We start from the raw sequence: 21,624 nt of genomic DNA, 5'->3' as shown, positions 1-21,624 counted from the left end.
CTTTACGAAAAGCTTTGCGGAGGAAACGCGAGTCATCGGACAATAGCTCGAAAAGGATTCCGAACACATGTTCCGCTCGGTCGCTACGTAGCGACCGAGCTTGAACCGAAGTTCCGTCGCTACGTAGTGACCGGCCGCTCGATCGCTACGACATTAGTCCATGCGTTCTTGTCTACCCTTCGATGCTATCTCCCGAAGACCGTAGCGAACTCATTTCGCGATTCTCCGCCATTCTAAGTTTTCGATCAAACTTAACCGTAAAAACCGCGGAAAGTTCGTTCTTTATCGAAAGAAGCCGTAATAAACGCTTCGAGTCGGAAGACGGCCCAAAGGGACCTAAGACATGACTCGAGGCCCAACTTACGATTTCTTAACCAACAGCCCGTAAGCCGCATGACGGTTTACGCTTGGTTCGCGGGAAAAGATAAATGTCAAGTTTCCGCGGATAAATACGAAATTTTGAAGATAATTACGAAGATTGGAAAAAATGGAATATCTCCATTTTTATGCTATGGCGGCTTAAGGGCAGAAGGGAAAAAGCGTAAACCGACCTTGGAGCCAGTATATAAGGAGTCCTAGGCGAGAGGCATGGAGGGATGACTTTTCAGAGCAAACTAATTAGCACTTTGAGCAATTTTAGGCAATTTTTCGTTTTTGTTATTCGAGCTGCGACTCAATTAGGTTTTTGCCGTCTTAGGGTTTTAGAACTAGGAATCTCGCCGACAGCTCTCGTAGTCCAGGCACTCGCCTTGTTGTAAACGCTCAAACGCAGATTCGGAATAAGAACTATCTTGCTCTCTTTTTCGATTTCTTATTTTATTATTGTTCTCGTTTCGTGTTCTGATTGCTTGGCGTGTGGTATTAGCAGATATCCGGGACCTCTGGGGAATGAGGGTTTTCCTAGCTTCCTTATTTAAACGGAAATCGACAGTGCGAATTTCGGTTCCCACAATTCCTCTTACTACACTTCCAATTTTCACTCACGGTAGCGTTTGTAACTCTTCTCTTCGCATCCAGAGCTAGGTGGTGTTGGTTGATCCACTGCCGTCACTTTTGTAGCCGCATCTACCGGATCGCTTGCAGAAACAGGTGGTTGCTCACTTTGGCTTACCACTTTTGGAGCTCTGTTGTTACTTTCATCCTGATATGAATATGGAGTTTTTTCTAGATCACCTCCATCCAGGTTGGTATCTCAACAAAACTTAGTTTATCCCTGAATGAGTCTTCACATCCACATCTTTAGTAGACACTGTGACGGTCCGGTAGTGGAGAGTGAAATTGTAGGGTGTCACTCGAATCTGAAAGAGGCATTGGTCAGCAAGCTCTTCGAAGCATTTAGGGAGCTCTGACACTCCAACGCCAATTAGTCTATCATACGTTTTTTTTGTTAATGACACAGTATCGATAATGCTTATGGAAACGTAATTAAGATTGAGTTGACTGTGAGCGGAGACGGATCGCCTCTAGGGCCAGATGCTGCATCTTTCTTAGTGAGTTTCTTCAGCTTCATAGGTCTTCACAAAGGCAATTGAGGAGATATCAATAGGTACTTGATAAAATGATATAGTTCTCGCAAAAATAGTAGAATAGAGTTATAGTAACCTTGTCGGTGGACATGGAAAGGTTCGTGTAGAGATCCCCAATTGACACAAGTTCTTGCTATTGAATCTCTCCCATTGTCTCGACATGCAAGAAATCGTCAGCAGCAGCACCTTCCAAAATGAGGATGACACATTTTTTTTTGTAATATCATTACAAAAGACATATATTTAATGTCACTGTCCATATAGATAGTTATCAGAACCATGTTAATATAAATTGCAATATGGACAGACATGAAGGTTTAAAAACAAAATATAGCATGGAACCATATGTTATACACTTTTACATAAATGATTGGTCATGTATTTTTGAGTGAGACTTGCGACATACCTGTTGATGAAAGCTTGGCTGGCGTAAACGTTCAAGTCAAAATATAACTTGGAACTAACCGTGGTGTCCAGCATGACAGAGTGTGTAATATCGCATAAGCTCAGATGCCCCCTAAAAGTTGCGAAAGAGGCGTCCCATAGTGACACATACACAACGACAAAACTGTAGGGAGATATGATGAAGATGATTTTTAGGTTCAAATAACTGTTCAAGCCATGAAGATAAGGGAAAGGTGATTACCTGAGAGGCCCGACCAAGGCCAAGATCGTCAAAAGGTTGTGTGCTGCGCAGCAAGTTCAGCGAAAATTCCATCGGAGGCAGCCATTTGCAGAGGAGTGGTTGAGGGTTCGCATGAAGAGAAACTCAGCTGTAAGTACAGCTGTAAGAGGAAGAAGACTGTCAGATTTAAAACTACATAAGATCTGAATCCGTGGAATGAAACCAAGATTATGAACTATTCAGTCAAACTCGGAAATAAATCAAATCAAGATTAAGAATCAGGTTTGAACATGTGAAAACTTGAGCATAGACAAAGAAAAAAAGATTTAACAGTTGAACAAATCAGTTTCTCAGTGACTAAGTAATGCAAAACACCCGAATTCTTGAAATAAAGACGAACATGAAGATATGAGAAACTATTCAAGTTGAATATAGTAATAATATATGTACCTTTACAGCCTATTCTGGTTTGTTATCTCTTCCAGTTTTCGAAGACTATTTTTATTTCTTTACCCTAAATCCAGTTTTTGATTTCCTACAACGAAAAAAGAAGGTTATATAGGAAGATTTCAAACAAATCATTGTCGAAAGATATGTCTCATATGAAACATGATCGACATACCACTAACGGGTGATTCTCTTGGGTTTCCCCTCCCCTGACAATTTTTTTAATCCACAATATGGGTTTGTGCTTCTAAATAAGATAATCAACATATACTTCATTACGTATTTCAAAATCTCATCAATTGAAAAGGACTAAGAAATTCATCTCAAGGTAAGAAGAAAAACATAAAACAACACCTATAGAACGTTGGATGGCACGTTTGGATTTCTGAGGCTGATTGCGAAGATTTTCGATTACCAATAGGATTCTGGAAAGGTAGGGTTTGTAGATTTGAGAAAATGTATGGGAAATAGAAGAATGACCGTCAGAATAAGGAGAAGAAAAGTGAAAAATTTGTACCTTTGCAAAACGTTTTCTTCATTTTCTTTACCACAAACGTTTTCTTCTTTTAAATACAAAAAAAAGGGCTTTAATTTAAAGTAGCATAAATATATTTTTAAAAAAATAAACAGAGGTGGAACCCATGCTGAGTAGTGAGTAAAAACTAATATAGATTTGTCATTCATCTAGTTAACAATGAGCCCATATAGTAATTGCTTGTTTTTTATCAACAGATTTAGGTGAGAAAAAATAGTTTCGAAGTTTTCTCAATTAACGAGAGGAAGAATAGGCCTTGCTTGTTTGAATGGATCTCTCAAACAGCATCTCCTCAGTTTAAGTAGGAAAAAGTTACAATGTCTGTTTTCCTACACGCCGAACTTTACTCTCTAACTCTTTCTCTTGTGTCCGAAAACTTCTTTATATAAACAGTAACTAACACTCTTTAATTCTCACATCAATCCACTCACACATACACAAACCATGACTTCTTCTTCCTCCTTGTTACTCCCTTTCTTTCTTATCATCTTCTCATGTTTCATCGCTCTTTCATCATCAAGAAAATCATTAACCAACCATCCTCCTCCAACAATCCTTCCAAGATCCGGTTTACGATTAAGTCTACAACATGTGGATTCCGGTAAAAACCTCACAAAGATCCAAAAGATCCAAAGAGGTATTAACCGTGGATTCCACAGGCTAAACCGGTTAGGAGCTGCAGCTGTTTTGGCTGAATCATCAGGTCCTGATGATACTAACAACATTAAAGCACCTACTCATGGCGGAAGCGGCGAGTTTCTTATGGATTTAGCTATAGGAGACCCTCCGGTTAAATACTCGGCTATATTAGATACTGGAAGTGACCTTATATGGACTCAATGCAAGCCTTGCACGGATTGTTACCACCAACCAACTCCTATTTTCGACCCGAAAAAGTCTTCTTCTTACTCAAAAGTAGGATGCTCTTCTGGTCTTTGTGAAGCCTTGCCTCGGTCGAGTTGTAACCAAGACAGAGGAGCTTGTGAGTATTTGTATACCTATGGAGATTACTCGTCCACAAGAGGGGTCTTGTCCATGGAAACGTTCACTTTCGGTGGCGAAAACTCGGTTTCGGGAATAGGGTTTGGGTGTGGTGATGAGAATGAAGGAGACGGGTTTTCACAAGGGTCGGGTCTTGTAGGTCTTGGTCGTGGACCGCTCTCGCTTATAACTCAGCTCAAGGAGGCTAAGTTCTCTTATTGTTTAACCACCATTGATGATACCGAAGCGTCTAGCTCGCTGTTCATTGGATCTCTAGCCTCGGAGATCGTCAAGAAAAGCGGTGGAAGGTCAGAAGGTGAACTCATCAAAACCACGTCCTTGCTACGAAACCCTAGACAGCCCTCGTTCTATTACCTTGACCTACAAGGCATCACCGTTGGATCAAAACGTCTTTCTATGGAAAAGTCTATGTTAGAACTAGCTGAAGATGGAACTGGAGGCATGATCATAGACTCTGGCACTACCATCACGTATCTAGAGGAGGTTGTGTTTAATACCTTGAAGAGGGAGTTTACTTCTCGGATGAGTTTACCAGTAGATGAATCAGGATCCACAGGACTTGACTTGTGTTATACGTTACCTAATGAGGCGAAGAACTTAGCTGTTCCTAAGCTTGTTTTTCATTTTAAGGGTGCGGATTTGGAGCTTCCCGGAGAGAATTACGTGGTGGAGGATCCGAGTACGGGCGTTTTGTGTTTGGCTATGGGGAAATCTAATGGGATGTCTATTTTTGGAAACTTTCAGCAACAGAATTTTAATGTTGTTCATGATCTTGAGAAGGATAAGGTGTCGTTTGTTCCCACTGAATGTGGAAAATTGTAGATTTAACTGTTTGCTTCTCTTATTATTAATAAATTTTCATGCTTTGTGAGTTGTTACAATGTCAAGTTCTTCAATATTTTTTACACCAGTAGATATCTCCGAGGAAATAGAAAATGAAAATTAATAAAATAGATCAAGTTTCAAAGAAAAATTTAAGAAGTTTTTCAAATAGTTGAAAACATGAAAAAACAGAAGAAATATTTGTAAATCATTTTAATTTCCTTATTGGTAAATAATTAATTGAAAACCTAGGCTAAAACTGAGTAATATTATTTGTTTTCATATGTCCATGTGAAACCATAATCATAAATACTATGTTTTCAGATTGATCTGCAAAAATCTCTAAACATGGTGATGATTGGTTAAGTTTTAATTTGTTTTTTTTTTATATTTTAAAAGTTAAAGCTAGCAATATTTTTACATCATTTGTTTTCCAATCAACTTTTAATAATTTAATAAATCCTAAATAAAAACTACAGCATCTACAACCTTATTTTTTATTCGTTCACTTTTTAAAAAATCAACTATTATAATGTTTTAAAGTTGTAATATTTTTTTTACACTAAAAAACATACAGCTACAACAACAAAAACTACAAATTAAATCCTACAACAAAACTTATACATCTATAGTGTTATTGTAAAAGAAGGTTTGTTTTGCATATAAAGATCTAAATCTGTTTTTTGAACCGTAGATTTTAGATTTTTTTTTTTGCTAACTAGATTTTAGAATCTTATTTAAAATGTATATTACAATTTACTTAAAAGAGTGATGATTTGTTTTGGAATGGAAGATTTTAGAATCTTATTTAAAATGTATATTAGAAATTGACATTGATATGATTCTATCATTATCATTGGTAATAAGTAACACTAATGATTATATACAGTTACTAAACGTGGAAGTAAAGATATGATCAAAATGTTTTTTATATAAGCAACTCGAGAGAAAGAGATGAAATGCATGCATCATGCAATTTTTTTTTTATCTATTTTGAAATGTAAACATGTTCCCCAATAAAGATAATTAAAGACCAAACCAGCTTGCAAGATTATTTGATTGAACAAAATGTTTTAAAAATTAAAACCATGTAAGTGGTCGTGTTGTCTTGTGTATTGACTTGTACGCGCTTATGAGCGGTGTGACATTGGGCTTTAAAGGACCCATAGTAAAATAACTACTATAGCCTAATCGACCCACTTGTCCCTCTTCTCTCGAATCTTGATTTATTCGAAGCCTCTCAAAACTTATTTATAAAAGTGATTCAATGAGCCCTAGAGCTCCATATATTTTCTTGTGGACCCATTAGTGTCAAGCTACATAGGCTAAATCTCCCATAACCATAACCCCAAATTATGTTATTGTAAGGATGGTTGGTTGCTTATGAGCGGGTTGACTTAGCCAATGCGTGAGTTAATTTTCTCAGCTGCTCCTACATCAAGCAGTTGTCGAGTAGGCTGGCGGTGATCTGATCTCGCTCGTGCCATAATTTTTGTTCTTTATTACCAATAAATTTTGGGCCTAGTCCCCATTGTTTTAAGTTGGGAACCAGTATTTGATAATAGTAGTGGAGAATTCAATAAGTAATATTTTATCTAACATAATACTCAGACCATGTTGCATGCACTGAAACAACATCCTTATTACCGATTAAGCAACCGTACTTGAATTACGTACGTGTAACAAAGTTGCAAGTTGCAAATTGTAATTAACTTAAAATCATGTTTTGTGATAAGAATTGGTGTCCTGGTGCAACCAAATGGGCCTTTCATTGCTTTGAAAATTAGTCTTAACTAACTAGTAGCTGGTCAAATGGATATATCTCTTACATTTTTTTTTTTTGGAAAATGGTCATGCCGGTTCAGATAGCTAAACCAGAGGTGTAGAATCGATATAAAGCATAGCTGTACAAGAACTCATTGCACTGCGTACAAACTTATCTGCCATTGTGGTATATGCCAATTCTTAAAGTTTTACTGCGTCAAAATTCTTTGATATGCATAGAAAAAGTTGACCATATCTGTTAGATTTTTAGTAGGGATATAAGAGATCATGAGTTCAATTCACGATGGAAAGGGTGTATTCTCTTAAGGAGAGTTAATTTAAAATGGTCCGGACTCGTCTTAGGAGATTTAATTTAAAATGTTTTAGCCTCGTCCACTGTACGGATTTTCGGACCCCAAAACCTCTAGACATTAAAAAAAAGTTGTCTTCTTAAATGGTATGTTTTATTGTCTCAGTCTACGGCAGGGCCGGACCTGAATAGAAGCACATAAAACATGTGCTGGGAGTCGTACAAGATATATATATTTAAAGGGTCAATTATAAGATAAACTTTACACTAGTTCTACTGGTAAGAGCGCCGGGATGCGCATAAGAGGTGCAGAGTTCAAATCACTAGAACAATAGTACAGAGTAGAACATGTGCCACACCCAGCCTTTATGGGTGTGATTGGTAGTGGCTGTAAGTGCTGTCCACAGCCCCATTTATTTTTGCAACACTAAATTCACAGTAATCAAGTTTTAATAAAAATTTCAAAATCATACCTCTTGAAATAAGCTACAGCTGTACAAGTGTTCTGTAGAGCTAAAAATTCAGAACAATTTTTTGGAGCTTTCCATAAAATTTTAAAATAATAAAATCTAAAACCATAGTTTTTTATAACAAAATTTTTAAAGCTACAACCATTACCAATCGGAGTCATATGTATCCACGCTAGAGAGCAACATGGAAAATTGTTTCAGTGAAACCATGTATTATGTTTCCCTATATCTGGAGTTTATCTTTGTTATGTATAATGTATACACGTGACCACAACAACAACAGAAACAACCCGTTGGGCGTGGATGGTGGTGGATTGACAAAACATTTGATGAAAAACATAATATTCAAAATTTCAAAACAAGAAACGTATGTATTACGTCGTCTGACACAAAACTGGATTCCACCGACATTCACTTCTTATGGTTCAGTGATGGTTCAAGTAGATTTTTCATTGGATTTCTATTAAGGACGTTTTAGGCTAACTTTTCCTTTGACTAATAAGTGCGATGATGAGAGGATAGAATAACTAATACTCCATCCGGTTTATTTTAGACTTCAAAATATAAAATCGATAAATTTTGCATTGAAATTATAAAATACATTTATTTTGAAATAAAAATTTTACTCTACAAAAACAATTAAATTGAAATGGAAAGAGTAGTAATATATTCCTTCTTAAATAATTAAAAAACAAATTCAAACAAAATAACTTCTCTTTTGTAACCTTCATTTTATTATTAAATATTTGTTTATTTAACAGATTATTTGTCGAAAAACTAAACTGTCAAAATTTTAGTCAATACTTTATTGTAGTCTACTAATCACATCTCCATAATCTCTTCGTTTATTTTCTAAAAGCGTCTAAAAATATATTTTTTTTCTAAATAAATGTCAAAGTTGTGATTTTTCATCATGCTGTATCTTTTCATCTTAAAAATGACATTAGTTAAACTTTTTTTATCAAAATATATAAATATTTATCTATTAATCTTAACAATATATTTTTCATTTTAAGAATTGCGTTGGTCTAAAAGAAGTTGTCAAATGTAAGGATGTGTCTTTCCATGCTAGAAGTTACTTTTGTTAAAAATAAATTGTCAAATTGTCAAAAAATGTATATTTTCTCCAAATAAATGTCAAAAGTTGCACTTTTTCATCTTAAGTGACATTTTTTTAAAAATGTTGTCAAAATTTATGAATATGTATCTTTTCATTTTATATAAAATGTGGCATAATGTTTTTTTCCAAAATGAGTTCCTGTGCGATATCTCACGGGTTCTTTGCCTAGTTCTTATAATAAAATATTATATTATTTTTGGATTTAAAAAAAAAGTACTTCACTTTTACGGATCGGATATTAAATTTTTTATTTTTTTGGATATCCCTGGTAGTAAATATTCGGATGGCTATAAATCAAATCGAATTGGATAATTGATTATTTGGACAAAACACTACCTCCAAAAATCGAGATTTTCGATCCGTGTCCACCTTACCCTGGTTGACATGCAAATTCAGTCCCAACACATGCATGAAAACATTTGAGTACATATTTAACTTAATGCACAACGTATGAATATTATTTTTGCATTTACAAATCAATATGAAAAAACTATATCTTTCTAATTTAGTTATGTATATATTATCTTCCTAAAATAAATCTATACCAAAATCTTATATATTAAAACAGAAGTCATGACTTTGTTCATGTGTGATTTTTCTTATTTGGACAATCGTCTAGAAAGTTTATCAAATTTTACATAACTTAATCATCATATCTTTTAATATCTTTATATTTTATTTAAAATATAAATAAATATTGTTTAAGAAAATTCTAAGAAAATCTTTTCAGAACAGGATAAAATTTATTTTCAAAAATTAATTAATTTAAATTTTAATTATCATAAAATATTATTAGAGTTTATTTTTGATTGATGAACAAAGATTAAAATCATATAAACATTTTAATTATATTTTAGTGATAATAACCATTTAAATTGATTAATTTTCAAAATACCTTTAAAATATTTTGGTAAAAAGAAATATCCTTCATGTTTCAAATAAAAATATTTACTACAAAATTAGTTTATAAGTACAATATATTATAGTCTCTCTTTTAAAAATATATTTTTGTTGTTCTTAACGGTATCTCAAAATATTTATTCTCCATTATGTAGGTCCAATTTAATTTAACTTCCATATATAAATTTCAAATTTAGATATAAAACCAGAAATTATTTTGGCAAGTTCCATATATTTACTAAACCTAATAATATAAAATCTTTGTAACTACTTTAATAATGATATAGTTTAATTTTAAATAGAATTATTATTATGCATTGATATATATATTCAGTTATCGTTTATAAAATGAAAAATAAATTTTTTATTTTATTTTTATATATTTTAGAATAATAATAAATCATGTTAAAATAAACTATTATACTGAACTAAATATGATAAATTATATTAAATCGATAAATTTTTTTATAAATATAAATATTTATGCTAAACTATATAATATATGTATAAAAATTTTACATATCTTAAAATTTTGTATATACAATAATATATTATCTAAAATGAATAAACGTAAAAAATATTGCTAAAAGAAAATCCAGCTTTGAAGGACGATGAGTCAGAATTTAGTACAAATTAAACACAAAATAATTTTCAGATATGTTGTTTCATGCATACATTAATCTTTTCAGTAACTAAATGCAAATACAATAAAATAAATATATAATAAGAAGCGACAAATGCATGTGACGATTTTAAACAATTAATTAGTTATAGCATATAAACTATGAAATTATTATATTTGAAATAGTTATATAAATATTTAAATACATGATTAACGTTAAAAATGTAAATAACCAATGATCTAAAATAAATATCTATGTATATAAATTGAAAAAAATATTTGCGCGGTTGCGCGGATCAAGATCTATTACTTGCATTAAATTCAAATTTATTACATCAAAAGAAACGACGCCGAACTCAAGATGATACATGCCATCGTGCATATGGCAACAAGCTCAGCTTAGATAATTTAAAGCTTTTCCTAGTCTGATGGCGTGTGAATTTTGAAAAAGTAATAATATTTTAAAATAAAATTTCAAACTAAAGGTTTTAAGAAGTAGAGAAACCCTAAATAGAAACATTTGCCCAAACAAAAAAAAAGCGGAGGCGGCGCCTATATTGAACATAAACATGAAGATCTCAAATTTTTTTTGGTCGTGAAATATATTGAACATATAAAAATGAAGATCTCAAGATTTTTTTGGTCGTGAAATATATCAAGACTCATTAGAGTTCTTACCTGTCCAAGTAAAGAATGATGATCAACATAACCATGACACTAGACGGAAGTAAAACTCATCCTCGCTGGCTAACGATCTCAAACTCAAAGGCATTCGTGATCAACATGATAACCATGAAACTAAACGGAACAAAACTCTTAAAACTAAATAAACGAATAACTCAATAAGGCATACTTGGAGAAAACTATTAAAAACGATTCACGAATTGTAAAGAAAAGAGACAAACCAAGTCATCAAAAAAACAAAAACAAATAACACCGAAATTCAGAAAACTAGAAAAAATTAGGGCTGAAAAGCCCACTCGTTCTCCTTGCGAACAACTTCCTCTTCTGCAGGAGTGTAATCATTCTCGATGTTAAAAATAGAGCGAACCTCCTCTGGTTTCATGTCTTTGATGGTATCTGCAACCTTCTGGCAACCAATGTTGAGAAGGCCTTTCACGTTGAGATAGTTAGCTGCGAGGATGAGTGAAAAGAGCGTATTCATCTCCACAGCAATAAATCTTTTGTCGAACTCTTCGAGATCCTTCTCAGCCTTCTCCGAGTTTCCTTCGACATTACCAACTTCAACGTGTTTCGTGCAATACTCGATCACTTTGCCGAGGATATTACTGTCGACGGTTGTGATCGGGATACTGCTACCAGAGCAGCCGTCTTCGAGCATGTGCGCTACGATCTCGAACTCACGCGCAACCGCTTCACTCACCTCGAAAGCCTCGCCCTCGGAGCTTATCAATGAAATTTTCTTGTTTGACTCAGACATTGTTTGTTTTGATTAGTTAGGTTAAAAGCGGCGAAGAGTTCTAGGGTTTTGTTTTGTAGAATGGACTTGAGGATGAGACTTGGTGAGGGAATGAGTCTCTCTTATTTATAATGTTGAGAGGGTCGTGTTGAAAATTAAATTTGATTTGGATCACATTTTGGGCTAATAATTTACTAACCATTTTAGTCCAAACTTAGTCCAATATCTAGAATCATCTTCCACCTCCTTAGAATAAAAATCTAGATATTCTCATAGAATTATCTAGATAATTCTAATAAAAAATCTTAGATATTATGGTAGAATTCTCTAGATTTAGGATTAAAATATGTAAGATATTTTATATTTTGGAGGCTATAAATACCTCCACTCCCCTTTCATTTTGTATCATCAAGAAGTATCCTGTAAGAATCATCTAAGTAATAAAAATCCTCTTCTAAATTATAAAAGTTTTCTTCTTCACAAAATTTATTTCTCTTTAAACACTTAAACACTTTTTCCATCTTATAAAGTTTTTCATTCCAACGGTCCGTGAGTTATGGAATATGGAAATATTATTTTCCTAAAACAATATGGAAAAGGAGAATTAAATATGGAAAATTAATGGGGTTTTAAAATTTACTCCATAACTTTCGGGATTAACCATTCGATACGATAAATGGAGATTTTGAAATATCTTCTTTTTTTAATTTGGGATCAATGTATCAATAACGGTCCAGAGATTCTATATTTCGTAGAAGACTCTAGAAGCTTTGTGATATATATTTTTTTTTCCGACTAAGTTCCTTTATATTAATTGACCAGTCATGACATTGTTATACAAAAATGGGGAACACGTATGGAACACACTCCATGCATTATCGGATGTTAAAGATTTCTTTGCTAACAAATGTGCACAGGAATTTGCAGACCCCTGATGTTATGAAAATGAGATTTCCAAGCCGAGATAGTTATTAGATAATTCTCCAATCGTAGGTTAATACTTGCAGCTTGTAAGCATCTTGTGACTTGTATATTATCACCTTCAAAAATCACTTTCTTGTATCCCAGTGAGTAAGCTGCCTGTATAGCCCAAATTAAGGCAGTACATTCACCTTCTTCTACTGTACTTCGACCTTCAAATCTGCCCATTTCACAGTCAAGAACTATACCATATTTATTTCGTATAATCCAACCCATTCCTGATTCTTGACGACCGTGATGGTGAGAAACATCATAATTGCATTTAACCCAATCTGCCGGTGGCGGTTGCCAAGACTTAATTACCGGATCAGTAGTACTAATGCCGATACATCTAGTTGTTGTTGTAGGAATCTGATTAAATCGATGCCAATCTACAAGATCATCAGTTACCTTTGAGTGAAGGCCACTTGGAGACCATACTTTAGAATTGAAAATTAATTCATTCCTACATTTCCATAGCCGCTATAAGGTCCAAATCGGTCTTGAACGCAACAGAGGATCAAGTTGTCTATTCTGGATAATACAAAGAAAGTCCCTGAACTTATCTTCCATAGAGATGGATGGATCCAATATCTTTGTACAAGGAAAACCAGAGAGACGCCAAACAGATTGAGCAAATGGGCAGTGAAAAAATAAGTGTTCTGGTGTTTCATCAATATTACAGCACCGAACACATGAAGGATCAACATTGATATGCCGACGCCGGAGTGTAGATTTGATAGCCAAAGCTCCAGAAAAAGGACGCCAAAGAAAATGTTTTAGCTTTGGCTGTGTCTCAAGCTTCCATATTTGTTTCGCTATATCTAGATGAGAATAATAATATAACGATTCTCTTTTTTTCTCTAAATAACTAATGATGTAATCCTTCAACATGGTGCAAGTAAATCTGGCAAGACGTGGATCTTCATAGGACGGCTTAGTTGATGCATTTAGGCGTAGGTCTTCAGAAGACAGATAGTATTGTCGGTTGTCGAATCGTCTATGTAATCTTTCTCATATCGTAATTGTAAGAGAATAATAAATCAGCGTCAAAAAAAAAACTAATGATGTAATCTTTTGGTAGTTTTTTTCGAGAGGAATATATAATAGAGAGAGAGACCAAAATAGCACTAAATCAAGTTTTTGTTCTCAAATTAGCACTCAAGGCCAAAAGTCACAAAAATAGCACTCAAGGGGTGGGGTTTAGGGTTTAGAGTTTAGGGTTTAGGGTTTAGAGTTTAGGTTTTAGGGTTTAGAGTTGAGAAGTGAGGTTTTGGGGATAAGATTTAAAATTTTGAAAAATAAAAAAATTTAAATTTTTCAAAAGATAAAATGCTATTTTGGTCATTTTAGTTTTTGAGTGCTATTTTTGTGATATAAACTTAGAAAAATGCTATTTTGGAGATTTGCCCTATATAATATCATTTCATTTAAGAGATAAGATAATCACAGTTAGAAATTTAGATTTTAGAGAATTCATACATTCGCTTATACTAATTAAAGATCATAAGAAAATTTTCTCAAATTGTTTATGGAGTTTATTTTCTTAATTTTATATCAAAATAATTTAAGGGTGTTATTGGTTTGTATATTTTAATGGATTTGAAAATCTAATTCAAACCTAGTGTTACCGGTTCTGTCATTTTAAAATCCAATTTCAAATTAATTATTATTGGTTATATGATTTTAAAATAGATTTTAGAATCATGTGTTATTCAATAATATGTATTATTGAATAACACATGATTCTACATATAATAATATGTATTATATAGAAATAGATGGTTACTATTTTTTCCTTAGAAAGTCAATAAAATCCAAGTTTTAATTTTCTCTAACCAATTTCAAAACGATATTAAATCTAGAAACTAAATAGATCTTTTGAATAACTATATGCCTAAATAATATTTATTTAAATATTTTCTAAGGAAAATATCGTAACCATCTATTGCTCTACAACAAAAAAAAGGTTATGCGGGATTTTACATACCTCAATATCACTTAAATTTCTCGAAAATTAGGGATGGGTAAAATATCCGAATCCGAAAAAACAGAACTGAATCTGATCTGAAAAAGTATTACCAAATCCGAATCTAATAGGTTAAGTATCCAAACAATTTCAAAATTTTGGCATCTAGAGAACCAGAACCGAACCGAAGTATTTTCGGTACCCGAGTGCATCCGAAATAGATTTATATAACTAACTATATTAATTATTTTTAGATTTAATATATATAAAATATATAAGATATTTTGAAATTGTCCAAATGTTTGAAAATATATAAACACAGTCAAAATTAAATGTCTAAAATAGCTAAACAATACTCAAAATTCTCAAAATTCTTGAAATATCTATTGATTCTCTATCCAAAATTCAAGCTAAATTGATTTATTTGTTAAGTTTATATGTTTTGGCATACGTTATTCAAATTTATATGTATTATATTACTTTTTTTTTAGATTTTGAGAAATTTAAAGTATATGGTGAATTTAAAATTTTAAAAAATAATTTAAATGGGTTATCCGAACCTCTAAAGATCCGAAGTGAACCCGAACCAAAATTTATAAATACAAGAATGAGGCTAAAAACTTTAACCCTGAAAATCCAAAATCCTAATAGACCCAAACCGAACCCGAATGAGTACCCGAATGCCCACCCCTATCAAAAACTATATATTTGTAATAAACAATATTATAGTTTCTTTATGTATACTAGTGGTTTTCCCGGGCTACGCCCGGGTTCAGACAAATATATTTACAGATAATATATAAATACATAAATTATGGTTAATTTATAAAAATATATATTTTATATTGAATTTAAAATTCTTAAAACTTAAATTTAAAGTGGTTGTCTTTTGAATATATAATATATATATAAATATAAATAGGATGATGAAGATGCAAATCAACAAAAAGTTAATTAAAACTGTAATCTAAATAATTATTTAGCTGACATATTTTGATTCTCATGAAAATTCCAATATATAAAAATGACTGAGCTATAGTTTTTAGAGTGTCCACGTGGGCAAAGAAATCGAGACCAATCATACTATTATATTGTAGTGTTGCTCAAACAGTAAGCTTAATATGTAAATCAATTTATAAGAAATGTATGGTAAGTTAAAATATGAATGACAAAAAGAAAGTGTTCGTTACAATTAAGAAAACACTAATAATTTATATTTAAATAAATATTGCACAAAAAATAGTTGTAAGAAACTGATGTTTTAGATGCAATTGGTTCAAAAAAAATTTTGTTTTTCCTTTTAAATTATAATAACTCAGTGAAGAATCGGTCTTTAAAACCATTGGTAGAAAAATAGCTCTTTTGAAGATTGAGAATTTGTGGAAAAATCGTTCAAATGATTGGTAAGAAGACTATCCGTAGATATTCTGGAGCAAAGAAATTTAAATTGTAATTATTTCTTTAACTTAATATATTAATCTTTGTCATTAAATATGCTATGAATTTCTCGTTGCCACGCGCCAGATTTTATATTATTATTACAAATACATAGTTTGATTGCTAATAGGTATTTTAAAATTTTTAATATTAATCTTTTCATGACTTTTTAAAAAATATTTTGCATAAGATATTATGTAACTTTTATTTTATATTACTATTTAAAAACCTTTGTATACTCATTTATTATCTGCAGCTTTTTGAACATAATTTTCACAATTATCTTATTAGCTATATAACAATACTCACAACACCGTGAAAACTTCAATCTATATTTTTATTTGATGTACTATACTAAAATTAAAAATTGCTACAAGCATGGACCAAGGCCAAACAGCCTTAAGAACACCATTCTAAATGACAAATCTTCAGGCAGCAATAGTAGCTCCTCCAGCTTAGAAGCTTGAATGTTGAAACGTACCCTTTCCCAACATATAACACTTTTGATGTGTTGAGCACCAAAATTCATGTGGATTCACTATCTTTCATAGAAGAAGTTCGAATCATTTCTATACTGTTCTTGTAAAAGAATTTTCATCTTTCACAAAAACCTGAGAAGCTTGCCTTTCCATATACACAAAGCATAATCATGACAACAAAAAGAAATAGATACTAACCCGACCAAGGTACTTAATGCATTGTTGCTGAAGTTTCAATCGAGACACTTCTCCACAAGGTTTACTTCTTTCCCATTGCCAATATCAAACCTGTAACATTTCAATCAAACACACATCTAAGTTTATTTTTCTTGATTGGCTCAAACCTTTTGACATAAATGGGAAAAAGGAGTCGGTGAGAAGTAATTACCAGTAGAAGGATTTTACTTTGTACATACATGTTTTATCACCTGTAAAAAACTTTTACCTAATTAAGTTAAAATAAACATAATTGCAATTGACCTAAACCGAAATAAGAAAAACATAAATTAAGAAAAAGTACATATGTTTTTAATGGTATTACTGTAAAAGAGTTGATAATAATTAAAACTTTATTAGATTAGAGTGTATACAATCTTTCTAGTTCCTTCCAAGTTTTGTTTTGGTAGTAGTTGAAAATAATAGTTTATAAAGATGTCCGACAAAGAAATATAAGACTGCAAACACTTGTATTGTATGAACTTATAATCTTTCATGTGACAATGATTTGATCAGGGAAATATTAAGTCAAGTTTGAGATTAGAGCAGTCACTTTGCTGAAGTTTCTCAACATCTATTTCCTGCTTGGGAAAATAACAAAATGAGAACCGAGCACTGGAACTTCACCATTGCCTAGGAACGATCCATCTGGCTAGAGAAAACTTCCAAATTATAATACAGGAAGTAGAAAGTAGACGGATGCTCTGCCCTAAAAAAGAATTTCATAAACCGCATCTGATGTAACAGAGAAATTGAAGAATTAATCAGCTTAGTATATAAAATTGGTGAAGAGTATACTCAAAAATAAAAAAAAATTAATGACATGGGACTCCTTGTGACAGAACAAAAGTCGTAGTTGAATACGGTAAGCGGCGTAAGCCCTATAATGTGAAGAGACTCTAGAATTCTGCATCAAGATCCAACTTGATTGTGTCCCCTCCGCTTGAGACTTCTTATTCTCGTAAGAGTTTCTCAGACTTGAGTATTATTTTCTCTGAACAGGCACTAAATATTTTGATCATAGCCTCTAGATAATGCAGGGACCCATGAGATTTAGCTGCAAGACAAATTAAAATGAAATAAATCATTAATGCCACAAGCACTGCAATATCTAAAACACATGTAGAGATAACAAATCTACTTTACCTCTTCTTCTTAACTTCCAGACATCTAGGTCTACTGGTATCAACCCTTTTCCCATAATCTGCTGGAGGATCTCAGCAAGAACTCCCTAGAGAAAGACAAAGGAAGTTAACTGATGGTACGAAAAAAAAAAATCAAAAACAAAAAAGAAATGATTCTTTTATCAATTGAAATCATGTTACCTTGTCACTGAAAGTGTTTTCTCCGAGGACATGCCTTGCAACAATCGAATCTGAGATAACAACATAAGCTTTTCGAACAAACTCATATTTATACACTACTCTATGCTTTAGATGAAAAATATCACGGAAGAGCACTGGCGGCAATTTTGTACTACAGATAAATACGGGCTCTCCCACCGCTATTTAATAAGAAATTATTAAGGTACACAACACCGCATCTATAATGCAATATGACGTATAATGTTAGGATTAGTATGGTTCTTACTCTTCATGTTGGAGATATAATAAGTACACCATATCCTTTTGCATTCACGTTCCCATATTTTGGATACATCAACCAGCTAGAGTACCGCACAACGTTATCAATGTGAGCTATGCAGTTAAGAAGGTTGTCTATAAAGCATTATACGTACTTAGTATTGTATTAAAACTAATTACTAATTACCTGAGCTGGTTCCGGTTTCAAGAAGGCAAATTTGTCACGAATGGTTAGCGTCTCGGCCTTTGTCACCTCAGACGCATTGACCATAACAGCAACATCTTGGTTTTGAGCCGACTTAAAACATATTTTTGAGCCTGATAGAGTTCCCAACTATAAATTAAAATGAGCAAGGAATACAGACCAGGATAGATACTCAATTAAGTACTGGCCGGAAGAAGTGGAATCTAAAGTTATATACTTCACAAACTAATAAGTGAGTAATCGTGCAGGATAACCATGAGTTACAAAGTGAGTAAAAAGGTACCTCCTATACGTTTTGTGTTGACTGTTGTGACTAAGCTAACGGTTGGAGTTTGTAGGCTGTTATAAAACTCATTGGCAGGCAGCCTGATCCAACAGGACAGGGCCACTGCAAATGTTCATCAAAAGTTTGTTAAAACTTAGAAGGGAATAAAGATGGTATTCAATTGTTAAATGAGTTTACAGGTGCCTACTCTTTAGGCTGAAGGTGCACCACCAAATCTCCTTTCTTCAAAGGATTTCCACAACAAAAAATAGTTCATAAGAGTATATAAACCTTCCATAGAGATTACCACTGAGATAAGAGTTCGCTTCAAATTCTTTAGATGAAAGGAGCATGAATCTGTCCAACTGAAACACCAGGCGGTTCTCTTCAAGATAACAGAGTTGTGAATGAAACAAACGATGAGGCCGTGGTCGAGAACACATTATATCTATTTGCTTTTGTTTGCAAAGAAATTGAGCTGTAGGTGGGTACACGACTTGAAGAGATGAACACCTATATGACACAACCCTGTTAAAGAATAGTTTCAGACAACAAATATGAATTTCGAGGAACCCAATAGAGATGAGTTCATACCTATTCATCAATAAGAAGAGTTCCAGCCCAATTAGTAAGCCACCTTTCGTTGTGTTTCTGGCTTCCTAAAAAATAAATTTCTATGTTTCTGTTGCCTTAGCTTCTTATAAATTGATTTATGTGGCTGAAGTGAAGAGGGGAATGAAGAAATACATGAGGGATGTATATAGTGTGGAGTTGGTGGGATGAAAATAGATTACTGGCGTTAGGATATCTGCAGTTAATGATTGAGCTTTAAGAGGCTTAGCATGTCGAACGTAACGTTCAAGAGGAGAAGGGGAAGCGGTACAGATGAGGTGGTGATTAGATAAGAATGAAGACGACGATGGAGAATTATATTTTACAGGTATCAGGTTTTAGACAGACAATGGGCTCCATTGTCGGGCTAAGAAGAAAGACATGTAACAAAATCATACTAAAACCCCAGGTTTTATCTTCTGTCAATAAAACAACAATGACATGGCGAATTAAACCCTTCTGATTGGATTATTTTTTGTGCTAAGGTGGATAGCTTAAAATGTCTCCCCTAATCTCTTTTATATATTTGGATCTAATAAATTCAAGACCAAAAATATTGATTAATATATATATTTGTAAATAAAAGTTTTCAATATCTTTATGTTTATAGTTATATGTTAACAAAAGCTTTCAATATCTTTATGTTTATAGTTATATGTTAACAACAATTTATATTTTTTTTTTAAATTTGTTTTATATATACATGTGAAGAAAAATCATTATATCCATACAATATAAAACAAAATATAAACCACTAATTTGAAACATGTTTAATAGATTAGACTATCATGATAAAAGCGAAACAATTCTCTCGACAACCTAAATTCAAGTAAAAAAATACACACAAATTTTAATCATCAGTATACCTCATAAATAAATAAATAAAACGACATAAAAGTGAAATTTAACCGCGCATGACGCGGTCGCATTCTAGATTTAATTAACCACAATTAGCGTACCCGGTTGAAATATATATGTTATGAACGAATTAGTAACATTCATTCATCTGTTAAAATTTGTTTTTCTTAGTTGGATCACTTCTTATGCTAGAATTTTTTGTTTGCAATATTCATTCTTTTCAATTTTGTATACTTCACTATAATTACTTTCAGTGTTGTAACATAAGGATAATTGGCAAGTGCTCCAGATGCTTTCTACCGCTCTATTTCTTTTTACACCATACTAACTTACCAATTATGAGAGTGATTGGTTGAGATGTAACAAGTATATTTAGCTTTAATTTCTATTTACAGTCACAAAATTACTAGTCATGTTTTCTTTAGTTCTTAAAGGTAAAGTCAAAAAAATTGTAAGAGCTTTATTTTCTAAACTATTATTACTAAGCTATATAAAAATATTTAATGTAAGAATATATTTCCTTCTGCATCAAATACAACTACATCAAAAAAATCCATACACTGAATTCTATATGGGTGATTGGTTGGGCTTTGATTAGTGGGTTTAGCTTTATTTTCTATATACAACCATATAAACTACCAATCATGCTATAAGTAGTTTTTAAAGTTAAAGCCCAAAAATTACAGAAATGGTTGTAGGAACTTTATTTTCAAAAACAAAATATATTGATGTATGAATATCTTTTCTTTTTAACATTTTCCTCGGTAATTTCTACAGCTACACTGATACATCTATGTAGATCCTAAAATCTACGCTACGTATTTTATAGTGATTGAAAGTTTGATTTGGGAAAGAAAAGATGATGTGGGCAATGATATCTTTAGAACACAACGATATAATCAGATTCCAGTAGGCAAAGATGAATTTTATTGATGAATAAGATCGAATAAAACAAGAAGAATAAGATCTGACGTTACAAACGAGGTCGATAAGAGAAAAGACTTAAAGCGAAGTGAAATGAGGTTGATGTGTGTGAATAGCTCTCTCTAGGGTTTTCTCTGTGGCTTTCCTCGTGCCCATCGATCTCTTCTTATAATGGATTGGTCTCGGATTCTTCTCATATTCTCCGCGATCTTCGGCTCTTCAGATTGATCTTCTCTTGCTAGCCGGAGTTAGTGTCGCATCCCCGTCCCGGGATTAGACTTTTCGATAGAAATGAGACTGCCTTGGTTCAGATCAAGAGAATTGATTGTGAACAAGGTGGGATGAGTGAAATGATCAGAATGGATCATGGGAAAACTCAGTCTATGTTAATAAATGGATCAAAGGAATTAGACGGATTGGATAGGATGAAGAGAACAAGTTGGGAAAGTTGTACAGTAGCTGGACGATGTAGACGGGTAGCTCGATCAGCTAAACAAAGCTCAGTAAAGTGCAGTCTAGCTCGGTCCAAGTTATGTCAGCTCAACTAGCTGAG

At 32.8% G+C, this 21,624-nt stretch overlaps 2 protein-coding genes and 4 long non-coding RNA genes across 6 annotated transcripts; 1 reads left to right on the top strand and 5 right to left on the bottom strand.

Moving 5' to 3' along the window:
- Positions 1-960: 960 nt before the first annotated feature.
- Positions 961-2,159, bottom strand: LOC106316456. Its single transcript, XR_001264832.1, has 3 exons — positions 1,933-2,159; positions 1,603-1,712; positions 961-1,514 (listed from the first exon to the last, which is right to left on the bottom strand). It is a non-coding gene; the product is annotated as an uncharacterized LOC106316456 (long non-coding RNA).
- A 31-nt stretch (positions 2,160-2,190) lies between these two features.
- On the bottom strand, positions 2,191-3,069 carry LOC106316455. The gene is made up of 4 exons (XR_001264831.1): positions 2,953-3,069; positions 2,774-2,845; positions 2,602-2,686; positions 2,191-2,299 (listed from the first exon to the last, which is right to left on the bottom strand). It is a non-coding gene; the product is annotated as an uncharacterized LOC106316455 (long non-coding RNA).
- A 462-nt stretch (positions 3,070-3,531) lies between these two features.
- Positions 3,532-5,016, top strand: LOC106316356 (aspartic proteinase nepenthesin-1). The gene has a single exon (XM_013754233.1). It carries the CDS (start codon positions 3,578-3,580, stop codon positions 4,955-4,957), a length of 1,380 nt encoding a protein of 459 aa, XP_013609687.1. The 5' UTR covers positions 3,532-3,577; the 3' UTR covers positions 4,958-5,016.
- A 5,970-nt stretch (positions 5,017-10,986) lies between these two features.
- Positions 10,987-11,644, bottom strand: LOC106317330 (SKP1-like protein 11). Its single transcript, XM_013755164.1, has one exon. The coding sequence runs from the start codon at positions 11,582-11,584 to the stop codon at positions 11,105-11,107; it is 480 nt and encodes a 159-aa protein (XP_013610618.1). The 5' UTR covers positions 11,585-11,644; the 3' UTR covers positions 10,987-11,104.
- Positions 11,645-17,317: 5,673 nt separating this feature from the next.
- LOC106316217 lies at positions 17,318-18,342 on the bottom strand. Its single transcript, XR_001264770.1, has 3 exons — positions 17,950-18,342; positions 17,771-17,855; positions 17,318-17,681 (listed from the first exon to the last, which is right to left on the bottom strand). It is a non-coding gene; the product is annotated as an uncharacterized LOC106316217 (long non-coding RNA).
- Positions 18,343-18,350: 8 nt separating this feature from the next.
- Positions 18,351-19,362, bottom strand: LOC106316216. Its single transcript, XR_001264769.1, has 3 exons — positions 19,272-19,362; positions 18,886-19,190; positions 18,351-18,800 (listed from the first exon to the last, which is right to left on the bottom strand). It is a non-coding gene; the product is annotated as an uncharacterized LOC106316216 (long non-coding RNA).
- Positions 19,363-21,624: the final 2,262 nt, after the last annotated feature.

This window comes from Brassica oleracea, chromosome C9, assembly GCF_000695525.1.
Source record: "Brassica oleracea var. oleracea cultivar TO1000 chromosome C9, BOL, whole genome shotgun sequence".
NCBI classification, from domain to species: Eukaryota; Viridiplantae; Streptophyta; class Magnoliopsida; order Brassicales; family Brassicaceae; genus Brassica; species Brassica oleracea.
Note: the sequence above shows the minus strand (reverse complement) of the source record. Positions and strands in the feature narration are given on the sequence as shown.

Excerpts from the sequence above, each read along its gene's own strand:
- LOC106316356 (XM_013754233.1), top strand. The coding sequence starts at position 3,578 with ATGACTTCTTCTTCCTCCTTGTTACTCCCTTTCTTTCTTATCATCTTC.
- LOC106317330 (XM_013755164.1), bottom strand. The coding sequence starts at position 11,584 with ATGTCTGAGTCAAACAAGAAAATTTCATTGATAAGCTCCGAGGGCGAG.